The 20,113-nt window shown below is 39.0% G+C and overlaps 1 protein-coding gene across 3 annotated transcripts; it reads left to right on the top strand.

Annotated features, from left to right (window-relative positions):
* Window positions 1–1,848: 1,848 nt before the first annotated feature.
* On the top strand, window positions 1,849–19,203 carry LOC110384990 (uncharacterized). Of its 3 annotated transcripts, none has more exons than XM_062675652.1 (10): window positions 1,849–1,995; window positions 8,828–8,950; window positions 10,872–11,009; window positions 11,900–11,941; window positions 13,437–13,553; window positions 14,432–14,506; window positions 16,083–16,127; window positions 16,905–17,015; window positions 17,839–17,916; window positions 19,068–19,203. In XM_062675652.1, the coding sequence occupies exons 2-10, from the start codon at window positions 8,942–8,944 to the stop codon at window positions 19,179–19,181; spliced, it is 729 nt and encodes a 242-aa protein (XP_062531636.1). In that variant the 5' UTR covers window positions 1,849–1,995; window positions 8,828–8,941; the 3' UTR covers window positions 19,182–19,203. The 3 variants fall into 3 exon arrangements, with proteins under 3 accessions (XP_062531636.1, XP_062531635.1, XP_021202795.2); XM_062675651.1 differs by lacking the exon at window positions 1,849–1,995 and adding an exon at window positions 3,841–4,327; XM_021347120.3 differs by lacking the exons at window positions 1,849–1,995; window positions 11,900–11,941 and adding an exon at window positions 3,841–4,327.
* The last annotated feature ends 910 nt before the right edge of the window (window positions 19,204–20,113 follow it).

The raw sequence follows: 20,113 nt of genomic DNA, 5'->3' as shown, positions 1-20,113 counted from the left end.
TTCTCCTAAATTCTGTCATTTTTATCACTACTAAACTGCCCTGATTCAGTCCTAATATTAATTGACGTTATCACCATCAATAACGACACAGCGGTAATGTCCTCGCCATTTTCTCCTTAAATATTTTTTAAGAATGAGCAACCGGCTCTGTAAATACTATTTTGTTTATATGTAATAATATAATTTATACTAGAGATCCCGCAGTAGTCAAAATTCGACTATAATTAATTGGAATTGTAAGTTTGTACACTATTATGATTGTATTTTATACGTCTATAATCACAAATTTCGCCATGACTACTACACTATAAAAAATATTAACAAAGACAAACAATATTTAATCTATTCTCAATTTGACAACAGACGCCAAGAACAAAAGTTTAACAATAAATAGTATGCATGCGTGTGTGCGTCAAATACATGGTATGTAGTGTGTGTAATGTTTTCTTTATTGATTTAATGTATCTTTTATGCATTCCTTTAAAAAAATATTAGCATTGTGCACTTCTTCTCTATATTCTCTATAAGTGTGGAAAATTTCATACTCCTCCGTCCGCGCAATTTTCGTAAAAAGGGATACAGAGTTTTTGCTTCACTTATTAATATATAGATAATAATCATTAAATTCATATTTATGTTGATAATAAATGCCGGTTTCTGTTTGTTCAGATTTATATTATAGCTCCATCTAGCTGAAATTTTCACAATTTGCTACACAGGTGAGAACCGTCCATCAAGCGTCTTATGGAGAAGCCCGACCAAACATTACTATGTATTGATGTCGCATTGTCATAGTATTTACTGACTTAGCTATAACGATAATTGTAGCTGAAATTAAGTATTGTACTTTTTGGCGAAGCATGTTGCTGATAACTAACTCTATTTCTGTAATCAGACGAAGCGTGTTGCGGATAATAACATGTACTTTTAGGTTATTAAAATAATAGTTTGTAGAATCTATGTAGATCATATAAAATGGAAATAATGAAGATCTACTCTTTGACGAGGTCCAGTGTTGATTAAATGAAAACATTAGTGAAAAATAATTACGAAACATCTAAAATTAATACTCAATAATGAAATAATGAATAATGAAATACGTTCTCAACAAATGTTCACGATTGACTTCCACGGTGAAGGAATAACATCGTGTAATAAAAATCAAACCCGCGAAATTATAATTTGCGTAATTACTGGTGGTAGAACCTCTTGTGAGTCCACACAGGTAGGTACCACCACCCTGCCTATTTCTGCCGTGAAACAGTAATGCGTTTCGGTTTGAAGGGTGGGGCAGCCGTTGTAACTATACTTGAGACCTTCGAATTTATATCTCAAGGTGGGTGGCGCATTTATGTTGTAGATGTCGATGGGCCCCAGTAACTATTTAACACCAGGTAGGCTGTGAGCTCGTCCACCTACCTGAACAATAAAAACAATAAATAATAATAATAATGACAGACAGGCTCTTGCTTCGTGTAAATGATTCTGATCACATCAGAGGCTACAGTTTAAAAACGAAATTTTAGAAATAATTTTTGAAACAAACAATAAAACATTATTCGTAAATTATGAAGGGAAGGACTAAGCGAAAAAAATTAGCTCGTGAGGGATTTGAACCCTCGTCTTCCCATGACTGTGCGCCAGCTGGGCGCTCTAACCGCTGAGCTAACGAGCCTTGTTGTAGAGCCTTCGATCTTCCACTCTCATTCCTGTTTGTGACGTCATACTCAAAGGAAATGGAAAATGCGATCTACTTTGGGTTTACATATCTATCATTAGAATATTTGCATACTCTACATAGCCTTTTCTTTGTCTTCTTTTTGCTCATAGATTGACATTTCTTGCCATTCCCAACTACAATTATACTTTCCTCACCATTCGTTTTAATTTTTGCGTGTTAATCTAAATTACAAAATCTATATAATTCGCGATCATGGATGGCACTTGCAGCAAATATGCTGAAATATTTGGAATTCAATAAAAGTCAAAATATTGGTAAGAACCCGTTAAATAATACTATCGATTATTTCAATTAACTGAGAATAATTGAAGCTTTTCTACTCGAGATGCCTTCTCACTTCTGGTTAATTGTGTATGTGATTTTGTTCTATTCGATTAACTATCGAAGCAGCTGTCTGCGTTACCAAGCTTTGTTTTCCTACCTAAGCTGAGAGCCTTGAGAGGCTATTTCAGCGTAACCTTAACTAGTAGGTGAGCTCACGGGGCTTAAACCTGACGACGTTGCTAACAAACCCTAGCAAGAGCCGTGCTTCGCAAAATCTTACACCTGATCGGAAACGCGACCCACTGAGATGATCCGGCGAGAAACTCAGTGGGCTGTGTCTGAAAGGTTACCAAGCAATGAAAGTCATGGCGCTTGGAGCAGCGAGGACATGTCGGGAAATCATTAAAGCTTTCTCACTTCTTTCTCACTCAGTTGCCTTAGGTAGGTTGGGGATTAAACTGTCATTTTAGAAATGGTAACAATGATAGAGCTTAGGAGAAGCAAATTCAACATAAAAAAATCTTGGAAAAAGATTAGCTCGTGAGGGATTTGAACCCTCGTCTTCCCATGACTGTGCGCCAGCTGGGCGCTCTAACCGCTGAGCTAACGAGCCTCGTTGTAGAGCCTTCGATCTTCCACTCTCATTCCTGTTTGTGACGTCATACTCAAAGGAAATGGAAAATGCGATCTACTTTGAGCTTACATATCTATCATTAGAATATTTGCATACTTTACATAGTGTTTTCTTTGTCTTCTTCTTGCTCACAGATTACCATTTCTTGCCGTTTCCGACTACAATTCTACTTTCTACCCAGCTTCTTCACGATTCGTTTTAATTTTTGCGTGATATTCTAAATTACAAACTCTATATAGTTCGCGATCATGGCGTTTGCAACAGATATGTTGAAATATCTAGAACTCAATAAAAGTCAAAATATTGGTAAGAACCAGTTTTTTATTGTTTTTTTTTATTGCTTAGATGTGTGTATGAACTCACGGCCCACCTGATGTTATGTGGTTACCGGAGCCCACAGGCATCTACAACGTAAATGCCGCCACCCACCTTGAGATATGGGCTCTAAGGACTCAGTATAGTTACAATGGCTGCTCCACCTGAACCGAAACGCATTAAACAGATTTCTATGAATTACTTCTATATTGCAGTACTAGGCAGGGTATTTTGTTATTCCTCACAGGCAGGTACTGCTGCTCTGCCTATTTCTGCCGTAAATCAGTAATGCGTTCTGGTTTGTAGAGCAGTAGAGTCATTATACAATAGAGAAACAATTGAAGCTACGTGCTCACGTTACAAGGTGATGCCTACAGGCCGTGGTAGCCACTTATAATCAAGCGGGCCATGAGCTCGTTCACACACATATGTACAATAAAATGAAATAAAAACACAGACTCCATCTCATTTAAGTTGTTCAGTTTGCTTGGGCTACGGTGGCCGTTAAATACGAGATCAACACTGGGCTTCGTCTACTTGTCCAAGTCAGTAAATACTACGACAATGCGACATTAATACACACAGTAAAACGTTTGATGAGGTTCTCAGGTTCTCCACAGGACTCCCGATGGACGGTTCTGACCTGTGTAGCAAATTATGAACATTTCAGCTAGATGGAGTTGAAATATAAATCCGAACGAACTGAAAAAGGCATTTATTATCTACATTAATACGAATTTAGAAATTATTTTCATTGATATAAACAAAATAGTACTGACAGAGTCAGTTGCCTGTTCTTGAATAACACTTAAAGGAAGTATTGGGAGTTTGGTGACAATACCACGATGTCATCTGATGACCGGTGGTAATATACTTTCCACAGGAAGGGTACGAATAAGCTATCATTTTATTGATGGTAAAAATGATAGAGCTTAGGAGAAGTAATTTCAACATAAGAAAATCTTGGAAAAAAATTAGCTCGTGAGGGATTTGAACCCTCGTCTTCCCATGACTGTGCGCCAGCTGGGCGCTCTAACCGCTGAGCTAACTAGCCTCGTTGTAGAGCCTTCGATCTTCCACTCTCATTCCTGTTTATGACGTCATACTCAAAGGATATGGAAAATGCGGTCTACTTTGGGCTTACATTACCTATCACTAAAACATTTACTTAGTGTTTTCTTTGTCTTCTTCTTGCTCACATATTACCATTTCTTGCCATTTCCGACTACAATTCTACTTTCAACCCAGCTTCTTCACGATCCGTTTTAATTTTTGCGTGATATTCTAAATTACAAACTCTATATAGTTCGCGATCATGGCGTTTGCAACAGATATGTTGAAATATCTAGAACTCAATAAAAGTCAAAATATTGGTAAGAACCAGTTTTTTATTGTTTTTTTTTTATTGCTTAGATGTGTGTATGAACTCACGGCCCACCTGATGTTATGTGGTTACCGGAGCCCACAGACATCTACAACGTAAATGCCGCCACCCACCTTGAGATATGGGTTCTAAGGACTCAGTATAGTTACAACGGCTGCTCCACCCTTCAAACCGAAACGCATTAAACAGATTTCTATGAATTACTTCTACCTAGTCAGGTCATAAATTCTGTCACATGTTTAATGTAAAATAATTGAAACAAGTTTATTCATTATGTAACCATTCATATACCAAAATGAACTTAACAAAACATAGATTCTTATGACACTAAAGTTTATTCAAAAGACCTCCGTGATTTTGAATACAGGCCTTCAATCTGCGCGGCCAGTCGTCTATCGCAGCACGAACGAGGTCCATGTCAATATCGGCGGCTGCCTTAATCAAGGATGTCTTGAGTGACTCCAAATTGGGATGAGGCTTTGAGCACGCCTTTTCCTCCAAGTGTTGCCATATCTTGTAATCTAACGGATTCAAATCTGGACTGGAGGAGGGCCAGTCTTCGTGCCGGATGAAGTCGATTTCACGCGCCGCCAGCCAGTCTTGTGTGCTCTTCGCTCTATGAGCTGGCGCCAAATCTTGTTGGAATACCCAGTGCCTGCTATTGAACATGATATGAGAAACAGGTTCCACAAGGTTCGTCAGGACTGTATTTTGATACACAACTGCATTCGTTTTTACACCTTTCTCACAAAAATGTACCTCTGTTAAGCCCCAATAAGAAACTCCCAACCATACAATGAGCGAGGATGGAAAATGACCTCGTTGGACACGCGGAATACGGTTGCTCGCTTCTTCACTACTGTGTGCGTACACCTTATCATTTTGTTTGTTGTAGCTCTCTTCTACGGTAAAAAATTTTTCATCCGAAAAAAGAATTTCCCGATATTTTTTTCCCGCGTACCGCTTCAACAAAGCGCGGCATCTCTTCAGTCTCAGGTCCATTAGACGAGCATTCAAACGATGTCCTGTTTTTCTTCGATATGCCCGAAGCCCTAAGTCTTCATTTAACACCCTTTTCACCGTGGTTCTGCTTAATCCCATCTGAAGGGCCAACAGTTTCTGCTTACGTTTGGGATTTCTTTGAATTCGCGCCTTCACAGCTTTTATCACTGCTGGAGTCCTAACAGACCGAGGGCGACACTTCTTGACCTGTAATCTACACTAGAGTCTTCATTATATCGTTTGATGGTACGATAAACGAATCTTTTGGTTATATTCAAATTTTTCAGTATGTTAAAAATTTGAATTGGCGCGTAACCGCAACGATGCAACGCAATAACTGCAACACGGTCTTCTTTAAGCGTCCACTCCATATTTAAAAATGAGTAAAATTTCTAAAAGTATACATTTTTATTTTCATGAATAATTCGAGATTCGAATTCAATAAACTTTTTTGTGGTCAGCATTCTAAAAGAATTTTTTTTACTGTGTGACAATACTTATGACCTGACTAGTTATATTGCAGTACTAGGCAGGGTATTTTGTTATTCCTCACAGGCAGGTACTGCTGCTCTGCCTATTTCTGCTGTAAATCAGTAATGCGTTCTGGTTTGTAGAGCAGTAGAGTCATTATACAATAGAGAAACGATTGAAGCTGCGTGCTCACGTTACAAGGTGATGCCTACAGGCCGTGGTAGCCACTTATAATCAAGCGGGCCATGAGCTCGTTCACACATATATGTACAATAAAATGAAATAAAAACACAGACTCCATCTCATTTAAGTTGTTCAGTTTCCTTGGGCTGCGGTGGCCGTTAAATGCGAGATCAACACTGGGCTTCGTCTACTTGTCCAAGTCAGTAAATACTATGACAATGCGACATTAATACACACAGTAAAACGTTTGATGAGGTTCTCAGGTTCTCCACAGGACTCCCGATGGACGGTTCTGACCTGTGTAGCAAATTATGAACATTTCAGCTAGATGGAGTTGAAATATAAATACGAACGAACTGGAAAAGGCATTTATTATCTACATTAATATAAATTTAGGAATTATTTTCCCATGTGTGCCATTCCCGTGATATTCCTGATGACTGGTGGTAATGACCACTTTGCATGAGAAGATTTTGACAAAGCTGTAATTTAGTAATGGTAAAAATTATATAACTTTGGAGAAGCAAATCTTAGAAAAAATTAGCTCGTGAGGGATTTGAACCCTCGTCTTCCCATGACTGTACGCCAGCTGGGCGCTCTAACCGCTAAGCTAACGAGCCTCGTTGTAGAGCCTTCGATCTTCCACCCTCATTCCTGTTTATGACGTCATACTCAAAGGAAATGGGAAATGCGATCTATTTTTAGCTTACATATCTATCACCAGAATATTTGCATACTTTGCATAGTGATTTCTTTGTATTTTTTATGCTTACAAATTGCCATCTCTTACCACTCTGACTACGATAAATTATTAAAATTCGTAATTATTTGGATAAGAACAAAGATTAAAAGATTTGCTACGTCTCAAAATCACCAAAATTATTCGACTGTGAAATATTGCAGTAGTTTCCCAATTTATATCCACCTAGGAATACTCGTATGGTTAGCTAAGACCCATTGTATCCTCTGCAGCCCATCACGGAGGTTCCGCTCGTGAGTATCGATGCTATTATCAAACACCATCAACTCTGCTGTCCTGTAGTTCCACTAAAGGAATCAGATATTGAAACTACGAACCTAAGATTCCGTAGCCCGGGATTCGGTGAAGGATTAAGATTGCGAATTGCAAGATGTTATATAATGAGAACATACAACAAGAGACCGGCTGAAAACGGTCCAGGAGAACCAAAAATTGGGATAATTGGTGCAAATTTGTCACTGGTTTGCCAATTCTTGCCATTTCCGACTACCATTCTACTTTCAACCTAGCTTCTTCACGATTCATTTTAATTTTTGCGCAATAATCTAAATTACAAACTCTATATGATTCGTGTTCATGGCGTTTGCAACAAATACTTACTTTTTACTGGTGGTAGGACCTCTTGGGAGTCCGCACGGGTAGGTACCACCATCCCGCCTATTTCCGCCGTGAAGCAGTAATGCGTTTCGGTTCGAAGGGTGGGGTAGCCGTTGTAACTATACTGAGACCTTAGAACTTATATCTCGAGGTGGGTGGCGCATTTACGTTGTAGATGTCTATGGGCTCCAGTAACCACTTAACACCAGGTGAGCTGTGAGCTCGTCCATCCATCTAAGCAATAAAAAATAAAATAAATAAAAAACAAATTGAACAATAATGACGGATTCGCAAGCAAAAATAAACAAGTTTGACTGCGACACGGCTCCCGAGAACAATCTTAACCTTCGATCAATGCGTTCTCGAGTTTCTATATTCCCTGTAGCAGTTTATTTAGTGAGGAACAAACACTTGGGGCCGATATTATTGTGGTATTGTTAATGATGTACGGGCAAGATTTAAGAAACACGAAAATCAGTCGATTTATGATAACGAAAATGAAAATTATTATTAACGACTGAAACTTAATTATTAGTTGTTGCATCAAAAAAAAATACTTTGTAGAAAACTGCACGGTCAATGAAATCGCAATAAGAAAAAGTAATAAGCGTTTTCGTTTTGTTTTCAAAAGATTGGAGTTTCCGATGGATTTTAATTCGAACTTATTATTTTTCTGTATTGTAATACTAACGAACCAGGTATGTTGATTGTTTGTGGAAAACATCTAAATGCGTATCTCAATTGTCCAAATCGGCTCCTTATCCCGGTATATCCTACTTTAAGCAATAGGCAATCCTTCTTCAAACGAGGCCTGTGAAGAGTACTTAACGGTAGGCAGCGGCTTGGCTCTGCCTCTGGCATTGCTGAAGTCCATGGGCGACGGTAACCGCTCACCACCAGGTGGGCCGTATGCTTGTCTGCCTTTTTTTTAAAGCATAGATAGGTGGACGAGCTCACAGCCCACCTGGTGCTAAGTGGTTGGTGGGGCCCATAGACATCTACAACGTAAATGCCACCACCCACCTTGAGGTATGAGTTCTAACTTCCCTACCCTAGCTGCCCAACCCTTCAAACCGAAACGCATTACTGCTTCACGGCAGAAATAGGTGGAGGCGTGGTACCTACCCGTACGGACTCACAAAAATTCCTACCACCAGTACAAGGGCAATAAAGAAAATGAAATAGATTATTAGATTATTTATGTCCCTGGTATTAAAACTGATGGTCATTACCGAAGACAGTCATTACGATAATGACATAATAATATCGTTTGCCTTCGAAGATAATTAAAAAACACATTCGTTTTTATTGTCAATTTTTTAAATCGAATTTTATCGACTTTATATCTGACGGCCCTACTTTGTTATAAAAATACTATACGTATTTAACAAAAAACCGACAGTTTATCAGTCAGGATAGAGTGAATTGTGGCTCTTAATAATAATCCAAGATAACAACTTTGTACCTCTGTTACAGAGATGTGAAGCGAAACACAAAGTCGTAAGCCAACGGGACCGCGAAAACCAAATAATTAAATTGTTGAGGGCTGCTACCGCTGATGCCAATAATCAAGACGAGATATGGAAGTATATGGATGAGGTCTTAAAAAAAACAACTATTCTGCGTCAATAATTCTGAGTCAAGGGCTCTGCCTGTAGTATATCTGTAATTCACACGTCATTTCGGATCCTCCCGACCCACTAAGGGTGCTTTTAGGTACCTCAAACACCGGTCGCTTGCGACGAAGGGCTCGACGAGTAAATTAACCCACAGATACAGCCCACTGAGTTTCTCGCCGGATCTTCTCAGTGGGTCGCGTTTCCGATCCGGTGGTAGATTCTGCGAAGCACGGCTCTTGCTGGGGTTCGTGTTAGCAACGTCATCAGGTTTGAGCCCCGTGAGCTCACCTACACGTCAAGGCGAAGCTGAAATAGCCTCTCAAGGCTATCAGCTTAGGTACAAAACAAAAATTCTGTAATTCTAAATTAATTCATTACCGTATACATTGTGATGTATGTAAATCTTAACTATGGCTTAGGTCGCACTAGGATTATTTTTTATTGTTTGGATGCGTGGACGAGCTCGCAGCCCACCTGGTGTTAAGTGGTTACTGGAGCCCATAGACATCTATAACTTAGATATAAGTTCTAAGGTCTCAAGTATAGTTACAACGGCTGCCCCACCCTTCAAACCGAAACGCATTACTGCTTCACGGCAGAAATAGGCAGGGTGGTAGTACCTACCCGTGCGGACTCACAAGAGATCCTACCACCAGTAAGTAACGATTAAATATAGAATATAGAAAATATATAAAAATATAGAAAATAAATTTATTGTAAAAAAAAACGTGCGTATAAGTATGCCAAATTTCGATTTAATCCGACGTTTGGAAAGGGATCAAAATTACAGTTAAAGATTCCTTTTTTTTTTTTTTTTATGATTGAAAGTTTACTGGTGGCCCGAAGGCCTTTCCAGTTTCACCAGGACAGGTGGGCGAGCAAAGGCTCAGCCAAGAGGGGTGGGATTTGCTAACAACTGCCCGAGCGCCTCCGAAGGAGACCTAACAACTCAAGAGCAATTGTTTCGCGAATGAATCTACTACCGGATCGGAATCGCGACCCGCTGAGAAGATCCGGCGAGAAACTCAGCGGGCTGATGCATGGGTTAGGTTGCACGTCGACCTCTTTGTCGAGTTCGACGAGTACGGTTACCGGGGTCCCTAAGCCTGCCCCTAGTATTAGAGCTGAAGGCATCTAATACAAAGGTTATTGGATCTGATGGATCCGTAAGGACGTGTCTAGGGCGTCGACGGTGACTGGCTCCTGCATGATCAGGATTCGGGGAGTAGTCAGCGGCGGCAACGATAAGGCGATTATCATGACGCATAGCCTTATCGAAGTATCGTTCCGACGCTGACTTCATGTATTTCCGAATTGATTCGAGGCCCAGGTCGTCGTGTAGGTCGTTCCTCACGAACCACGGAGCCCCGACAGCTAACCTGCAAAAGCGGGATTGTAGGGATTGGAGGGTGTCTATGTGTGTGCGGGCCGCGTGAGCGAACACCACACTCGCGTAAGTCATGACGGGCCTTATGCAAGTTTTGTAAAGTGTCACCTTGTTCCGAAGGGACATTTTACTCCGCTTACAGATCATGGGGAAGTTAAAGATTCCGTGACGTACATACACGTATGAAGCTAATAAAAGCGTATTAAAAAATAGGACTCCATGAAGAATAGGATTGTTTTGGCTAGTTTCTCTGGTGGCTTTCTTTTTATGGAACTTGTTATTTTGAAATTTAAAAAGTATAGTGTAGGTATATGTAAGTATATATACGTGATATCAAATTTGGATATTGACAATATTGAATTTGGATTATTCAGTAAAATGCCTGTATCATTTTTCAAACCAGATAGCATTCATTGCCTTGCAGCAGGAACATGAATAAGATATTGGACCGTACCAGCTCGTAAAACCTACCTTCTAAGGGGTAATCATTTAAATGGTAAAACTGAATTCACAGAAAGAAATGCAACGGTTCATTGCTGAACTGAACTCTCGAGATCCTTCGTCGTGGTCAGCCACCAATCCACATTTTGCGCAGCCCAACGTGTATAAAGATTTGGGGAGAAGATTCGTACCGCAATATCCTTATACGGAGGTAAGAACAAGTGATGGCGTTGGAAGGTTTTCATGTGTAACCAACAGACGTGTTCAAAGCCTGGTGTTAAGGGGTAGAATCCATAGACTTGATAACATTAGACCCGGCAACCGTTTGGACCTAACCATTTGGCCTAATGTCTCACAAAAGATTGTTGTTCTAATTGGTGTGTGTTTTAAACTCATCTATGCAATAAGAAGACCATAACGAAGTATGACGTATGGCATATTGTAAGCCAACACGGATACATATTCTGTCTCTTTTTACCGTAAAATAGTCATGTATTCCAGTCTGAAGACGGGCGGTAAGAAATAAAATTAAGGTGGCAGGTGAAACTGGTGGTAGGACCTCTTGTGATTACTGGTGGTAGGACCTCATGTGAATCTGCAAAAGCAGTTACTACCACACTGCCTATTTCTGCCGTGAAGCAGTAATGCGTTTCGATTTGAAGGGTGAGACAGAGGTCGTGACTATACTGAGACCTTAGAACTCATATCTCAATGTGGGTAGCGGCATTTACATTGTAGATGTATATGTGCTCCAGTACCTAACCACTTAACACCAGGTGGGCTGTGATCTCGTCCACACATCTAATCAATAAAAACAAAAATAATCTTCGATATCGTCTCTCAAAGTGGGTGGGTGGTCTCCATGTTTATTGTCTCCAGCTATAGCTATTATCTGTGAAAAACTGGTAAGACTCTTCTGTCTTTTGAACTTCGAATAACAATGCAGTATTTATAATACCAAAGAGCTTATCTGATGGTGCACTTGGGTCAAGGGTAACGGAACCCTTCAAACGTCTGCTTAAAAATCTATGTTTGAGCAGAAAGATTTGTCTGAACGTGTAAATACATGTTTACTAAAATATTGTTTTAATTTTGCTTAAGAATCAAGAAGAAGAGGATGTCAATTATCTAACACCAGAATTGGTACGACATTTTTTCTCATTCTTTTCATTCTTTGATAACTCATGCACCATCCAGGCGGTTCGATAGTGGAATGCTCTGCCGGATGCCGTGAGAAATGCTTCTTTAAAAGTATGGTGAAAGAACATTACCTATCCGCCTAGTGTTGTTTGCTGGTTTATGTTTTATCCTTACTGTTAATTTATTATGTGTATGTAAGTATATTGGAATATAAATCTTAAGGCGATTTCATATTGTGTTTAACGGTATTTTTTTAATTATATTTTCTTTAATAATGTGCTGTTAATAGTACATCGCAACATACCTGCTGTATCTTTATCTGTCCAGAATTTTGGGTAATTAAACGGTTGTCTGGAAGAGATCGCTTTAGCGATAAGACCGCCTATTGTACAAACGTATCTGCTGGTTGACTGTTTTCTGATGTTAATTGTGTTTTGGTGTGCAATAAAGTATGTTCTCTTTCTCTCTCTTTCTCTCTCTCTCTACACTTCTTCTCACTACACCTTTCGTTTAAATTTCAACAAACTTAAACATTTTTTAATTTCTTTTGCAATTTGTTTTTTGCTGCATAAATGCTGACCATATATAATTAAAATAAACCATGGAAGCAATTACATGATTTATTTCATTAAAATTGATTGCTTTCGAAACTGTATTGGCGTTGTGGATTTTCCAATCGATTTTTTTTATTATGGTTAAAAAAGTATTGTCACTAAAAGTAGACTTAAGTGACCACGCTCGTGGAGATAATCAATGCCAAAGGTAAGCTAAGCTGCCTATACCTGATTAAATATAAAGATCACACTAGGGATTCGCACTCGGGATACACGGCATTCGATGACTGAATAATAATATGATGAAGGTCGGGCCGAAGATGTTAAAGGCCCACTCACTAAACGACTTCCTTAAACTCTCGTCTGGCGTCCAATTCTTGCTCAAAACAGAACCCGACAAGGCACGACGGATTCCTTGGTCAATACTTCAACCAGACGCGCAGATCTTCCCAAGCGCCCCAGCTGAAAAAGTCGTCATGGCCGCAAAATTATAATTTGCGTAATTACTGGTGGTGGACCTCTTGTGAGTCCGCACGGGTAGGCACCACCACCCTGCCTATTTCTGCCGTGAAGCAGTAATGCGTTTCGGTTTGAAGGGTGGGGCAGGCGTTGTAACTATACTGAGACCTTAGAACTTATATCTCAAGGAGGGTGGCGCTTTTACGTCGTAGATGTCTATGGGCTCCAGTAACCACTTAACACCAGGTGGACTGTGAGCTCGTCCACCCATCTAGCAATAAAAAAAAATCGGCGACTACATCTTCCGTCACGGTACGGAACCCCTTAGGTCGCCCTAGGCAATGCCACTAGTGTCCTGAAACATCCCATTAGACCAGAACTTGTCTGGAGGATACACTATCGACCGGTCGCTCTTCCCCATCAGTGCTAAGATATAAGAATGCCTCAGAATTAAAGCTATCAATCAGTCTTTGAAAAAATTACAGGCGACCCCGGAACTTCTGCTGGCATTAGCAAAGCAAGCCTCGCTTTGGACAAATCCCGACTTGAACAACGCTTATATTCAGCCAAGACACATTCAGAAGAACATATTGAGAAGCGGTGTGAGTCTCACTTAAGCTATTTTTAATACGCTTTTATTAGCTTCATACGTATGTTAGTATGTTTGTTAGTATGTATCTTTGAACATGATTTTGACCCCTTCAAAACGTCGGATTAACTCGAAATTTGGCATACTTATTAAAAATGATTTATTGTAAAAAAAGCGTGAAGCGCATGGTATGAATAGTTATAAATATTTTATGAACAGCTATGAGTAAATTATTTTTATAGTAGTAGTTATTTTGATAATATCCTAAAAATCATTTTTTTTTACACTGTGTTTAATTCAAATATATTAAAAAATATTTTCTATTATTTAGTTAGATTTTCTATAAAAGCGTATTTTTTTTTTAGTTTTTTTAACTATTATTTGTTGTGATACATTTCCTAAAAAACAAACAGATGATTTCTAACCGTTGTGAAATGTACGACATTGATAAGATAGATAAATATTTTTACTCGAATAATTTTTGATATGAAACAAGAACACTTACACTTAGAAATCCCAAAAATTCTGATGATGATTCAAAGTTTTTAATTCTACGATGTAATGGTATTTTATGTTATCAGGGTTTTTTAGATGCTCTGAGGAATTGGTACCGTCATCTTCTTTTGAACATTGCACAAACATAACCCAACACGGCAGTGGGGTAGGGCGCCGGCTGTGAGCGGCAGGAGTTTTTGGTGAGGTTCGACTCCCACATACCCCACCTGCCGTGCGGGTGGGAATCCGGCGATTTTCTCCTGTGGAAAAAAAAAAAAAAACACGGCAGTGGAGCGTAACTTGCAGAATCCGCTGATTTGCTTAATATTGCGATTTGTTCAACCTCGCTTACTACATACAACATATTGACATTATTTGAACCTTCATTGCTTTCAGAATTATTGGGATGGTTTCTGGAAAGAAGATATGGATCCCAAGACTCTGTTAAGATCAAATGATAAACTCAAAATGGTAGGTATATCTACATTTTCTACGACAATTTTCAAGATATTCTGTAAGAGTTTACAGTCGGTGATAAGCACCACAGAGCAAGGTCACGCTCGTGACATATCTGGAAAGTTTTAATAGTATTTAAATAAGAATTATGTTTGGAATCCCAGCTTGACGGTATATATCGTTGGATGATAGTAGCAAAGTTCCTAATTCTAAAAATCGAGATATATAATTCTATAATACATATCAAACTGGTGGTAGGACCTCTGGAGAGTCCGCGCGGGTAGGTACCACCACCCTGCCTATTTCTGTCGTGGAGTAGTAATGCTTTTCGGTTCGAAGGGTGGGGCAGCCGTTGTAACTGTACTTGAGATCTTAGAACTTATTCTCAAGGTGGGTGGCGCATTTACGTTGTAGATGTCTATGGGCTCCAGTAACCACTTAACACCAGGTGGGCTGTGAGCTCGTCCACCCATCTAAGCTATAAAAAAAAAACTACTTCATTCAGTTCTGCATAGCTTTTTTGCAAATTATTTTGCTTATTCTTCTCGGTTCATCCTTCCTTTTCAATTAGCTCCAAATTTCTGATTACCTCGACAATAGTTCAACTGTGTGCTTAGTGCGAGTTTTTTGACGTTCTCGAAAACGTAAAAGTTAGCTCATATTTGTATGGAGTGGGATCGTTTGCGTACGTTTGCCGCTAGGGGCGCTGTTCCAACTGCATACAAAATTGGGTTAACTTTTACGTTATCGAGAACGTTAAAAAACTCGCACTAAGCACACTGTTCTCACGTCACGCTTTGACTTAATGGAATTGCCACAGCCGAGGCCCCTTCTTCGGTAGTTTTCCAATTACAGAGCATAATGCGACTCAGTGATGCACAATGCCGAATTATGCTGAAGCTTAATTGGAACGTGAATTAGTTTTCAAATGCATCAGCAGAGTGCGCTAAGTTAGCACAGTTTTAATTAACATTGATTATTTCTAAAAACCTACGACGAAACGAAAGCCTTGCAATTTTTTTCAACATGAAATAATATTACTAACGATAATATAAACAAAATTTCGATCAATGCCAACTTAAAGAAAAAACACTTGTCAATTTTCTGTCACTGAGTCGGTATCGATTGCGAGTATCACGCGAGAGCAGTACTTTTGAGAGTGCTCGATTGTGCGAAGCGTTGCTGCAGTTGGAACATTCAACGTTAAGCATTATGCCGCATAATGCGCTCTTGTGCTGTAATTGGAAAACTACCATCATGAGGTCTATATTTACGTTTATTGTATCCTCAAAATCAGAAAACAAGTATGGCCCTTTGCGAGAATTCAGAGAATACAACTTTGATTTATAGATAAGGAATAAGCGAAAAACGTAGATACCTTATCCAATTTTGCTAGAATGAAGATGAATTTGTTTGAACATTGCAAAATAAGCTTTTCTTAAGTCTCAAGACGCTACCGGCATTCACGAAAGGGACTGCAAATTGATAATGAATTGACTAAACAATAATTCGTTTGTATTGTACAACTAGATAATATTATCTGTATGAGATATAAAAAAAATCTTGTGTTGTATTTTGTGTTTGAATTCAGGTAAATAAAGAAGAGGAAATTGCTGATGATTTGACCCCACAATTGGTAAGTATAAATTTAATTGAAACTTTACTCTGCCTAATTTCCTCCTTACGTCAATTACAAAATGCTGGGGCTTGTTACCGACGAGTATATCAGCTTCTTTTGTAATGTAATCCTCTATCAGTTCTGACTTTCAGCAACATGTACTTACCTAACATCATCATTGAATGCTTTGAACCCCATCTTCCTGGCTTCTTGGCCCATATTTTTTCGGCAACAATCAGTTTTTGGACGCTGTCACCAGATTTACAGGCTGTGTCCGAAGAACTTAAATACTTACCCACCGTGGGCCTTTGTTTGAGGATCTCACCGTTTTAAATTTGAATTCGCTCAGAACCGAAGGTTACCGTAAAAATTCCAGACTAGCTGTGAACTTCTCTGTTCGTATGCAGCAGTAGATTGAGGTTTTTTTCTCCCTGAAAGCCCTAATTTTTAACATCTACTTTGGAACGTGATGTCGGAATCTTTGTTGTAATATATAATACTATTATTATTCCACCATTCCTCAATATGCAGAGAGAAGTGTTGGTTACCCCTGATGTAATTCTTTCACAATCGTTAGGTAGAGCAAAGGGTATCTTCATGCAGGATTTTAACCCCGTTATAGGCACATCGCTCGAGGTCGCCGGTCCCTTAATTTTTTATCTCACATAAAATTTTCACTATAAGTACCTACCATGTATAAATTAAAATAAGTTCTGAACTTTTCTTGTATAGAAAAAGATTTTGAAAGGTATTCCACTTCCGTCACATATTTTACCCGCGTCAACATTTATACAGGCATCGCCAGAAATTGTCCTAGCGTTAGCCAAACAAGCAGCAATTCTAGAAGCATCTAAACCTGTAAATCCTAGCGAAGATATCGTTCAGAAAAACATTTTAAGGAGTGGGGTAAGTGTGATTAAATTTATGAAAATACTAATGTCCTATACGTATATTATTCTATCTGAATTTTGTCTTCGCAAATCTTTTTCATCAGGTAGGTACTACGGAAGTTAAAAAATCAAATTTTTAATACTGAATCATGAAGATCCTGTTCAACTCTACTTTGGGGTGGCCACAATAGAATCACGTGGATGAGCGTGACACTTGGGCTTAGTCCCAAAATACCTTTAACAATAACTTTTTTTTTACCTATGCTGATAGCTTTGAGAGGCTTTTTTTATTTATTTTTTATTGCCCTTGTAGGCAGACGAGCATACAGCCCACCTGATGGTGAGTGGTTACCGTTGCCCATGGACTTCAGCAATGCCAGGGGCAGAGCCAAGCCGCTGCCTACCGCAAATTTCAGTGTTACTCTAGTGGGTAGGTGAGCTCTCGGGGCTCAAAGCGGAGGTGTTGCTAACACTGGCCCTAGCAAGAGCAGTGCTTCGAAGAATCTAACCACCAGATTCGAAACGCGACCCACTGAGAAGATCGGGCGAGAAACTCAGTGGGCTGTGTCTATAGGAACAATAACAATATGCGCTAGTATTTTAACTAAATCCTACCACAGTAAATATCAGCCATATTCAAATACCATAAAGCATTAATCTTTCTCCATCATTTTGAATTTATTGGATAAATGATCTCACGGACCTCTTGATGTTAATTAGTTACAGGAGCTAATAAACACGTGAATATGATTACGCACGAGACACCGGGCATCTTATCTTACAGACATGAGAAAGAACTTTGCGGCTTATTCAAACCATCGGACTAATTTCTCTTTCAGAATTATTGGAACGATTTTTGGAAAGAAGACGTTAATGATGCTACGAACATTTTGCGATCCAACAAAAAAATCAACCTGGTAATTAATTTTTTCTAATTTTAACTAATTACAGGAGAAAATCAATTGTTAATTATTTTAATTAAATAACATTAAATTATCTCGATTAAGGAGGTACAGTCAAAGGCCCTTGTGCCTAGGTTTTTTATTGGTAGTACTGCATCTTAGGAGCCCGCACGGAATGGTACCACCTACCTGCCTAATTCTGCCGTAAAGCTGTAATGCGTTACGGTTTGAACAGGGGGACAACCGTTGCACTGTAAAAGACTTAGAATATACTAGCTGTACTCGACCGCTTCGCTGGGTATTTAAAATTAACGTTATTATTTATTGTCATTATTATTAGGGAGCCCAAAACTCATATAAATATTAGCCTATCCATTAAGTACATGTATTTTCTACATGGATACCAAGTTTCAAGTTAGTCGGCTGCATGGTTCAGTAGTTATAACGGCATATCCGTAAAAACCACTGTAGATTTATATATTAGTATAGATTTCTCAACATGGGCGGTGGCATTTGCGTTGTTGATGCCTATGAGCTCCGATAGTCATTTAACACCAGATGCGCCGTGAGATCTAGCACCCAACAGAGCAGAAAACCCTCGGTGACAATGCAGTTTTAAGTTGGAATGAGCAGTGAACATATCCTGTATACCTACTTAACGTTGGAAATTTTTTTTATTGCTTAGATGGGTGGACGAGCTCGCAGCCCACCTGATGTTAAGTGGTTACTGGAGCCCATAGACATCCACAACGTAAATGCGCCACCCAATAAGTTCTAAGGTCTCAAGTTTAGTTACAACGGCTGTCCCACCCTTCAAACCGAAACGCATTACTGCTTCACGGCAGAAATAGGCAGGGTGGTGGTATCCACCCGCGCGGACTCACAAGAGGTCCTACCACCAGTAATTACGCAAATTATAATTTTGCGGGTTTCATTTTTATTACACGATGTTATTCCTTCACCGTGGAAGTCAATCGTGAACATTTGCTTAGTACGTATTTCTTTAGAAAAATTGGTACCCGCCTGAGATTCGAACACAGGTGCATCGCGCTCAACACGAATGCACCGGACGTCTTATCCGTTAGGCCACGACGACTTCAAAAGGAATGAATGATCAGCTAACATATCCTGTACCTAGGTATACATAATGATTAAAAACTTTACAGAAAACCATTAAGATTAAAATCACGCCAGAAGATGACGAGTACGAGGCTATAATGAAATTGAAGAAAATATCACCGTATTTAATTTACGCGGTAAACAATAAAAAAACATACTAAATAAAAGGTGGTTTGTGTAATATTTGGAGGTGTTTTCTTTTTTATTTTCAACGCGAATTCACTCAAGGTAGCCTGGTGAAATGTGAACAAAATGAAGTAGCATTTGCTTTGGGCTGCTGATCTTCCTCAAGTGGCAATTTGTTGAGTCACACAAAATAAAAACGTTCAATTACTACCTGTTCATAGATTTAAGAAAACTGTCAAGGAACGTTTGTGCAACAAGGCATATTATAAAGTTAAGGATTATTTACTAGATGGCACTACGTGGGAATGAGGCCTTTTCATTCTTCATAAAAAAAAAAAAGTGTGTGTGTCCGCTCCGACGCACGACTGGAGTTTACTGGATATAAAAAATTAAACGAAACAATACGAGAAATAGTTCTATATTACGACAACACGATACACTACAGATTATTAACAAATTAACGAGACACAAAACAAACGACTAACAAATATATGAAAATACAATAATGAGAGAAACGCGCGATCAGTACGAGGCTTTGTGGCGGACTGCCGGCGCAGCAGCCCGGCGTCACCTGCGATAACGTATTTCGTGTGACATGCGCAATCAGGCGCATAACGCATTTCGTGTGACATGCTAGTACGATTTTGGTCCCCATAATTTTCATACCCCGGGCCTATATATGTAAATCGATTCTAAAGGAGTAAACTCCAAAAAATTTTTATTGTATTTTTTGACTTGTTTTTTCCTTTATTTGTAAATATGTTTACTTATTTTAAAAAAAAAAGAAAATATTTGAGAAAAAAACAAAAAAGAGGCCGCTGAGTTTGTTTCGCCGGTTCTTCTCAGGACTCAGGACTGTGGCTTTTTTTGGAACCGGTGGTAGAGTTAACATTGTTATTTATATTTTGACATTCAACAAGTGTGTTATACTGACATCTAAGTTGAAATAAATGATTTTGAATTTGAA

Source organism: Bombyx mori, chromosome 24, assembly GCF_030269925.1.
Source record: "Bombyx mori chromosome 24, ASM3026992v2".
In the NCBI taxonomy this organism is placed as follows: Eukaryota; Metazoa; Arthropoda; class Insecta; order Lepidoptera; family Bombycidae; genus Bombyx; species Bombyx mori.
This window is presented reverse-complemented; position numbering and strand designations above follow the sequence as displayed.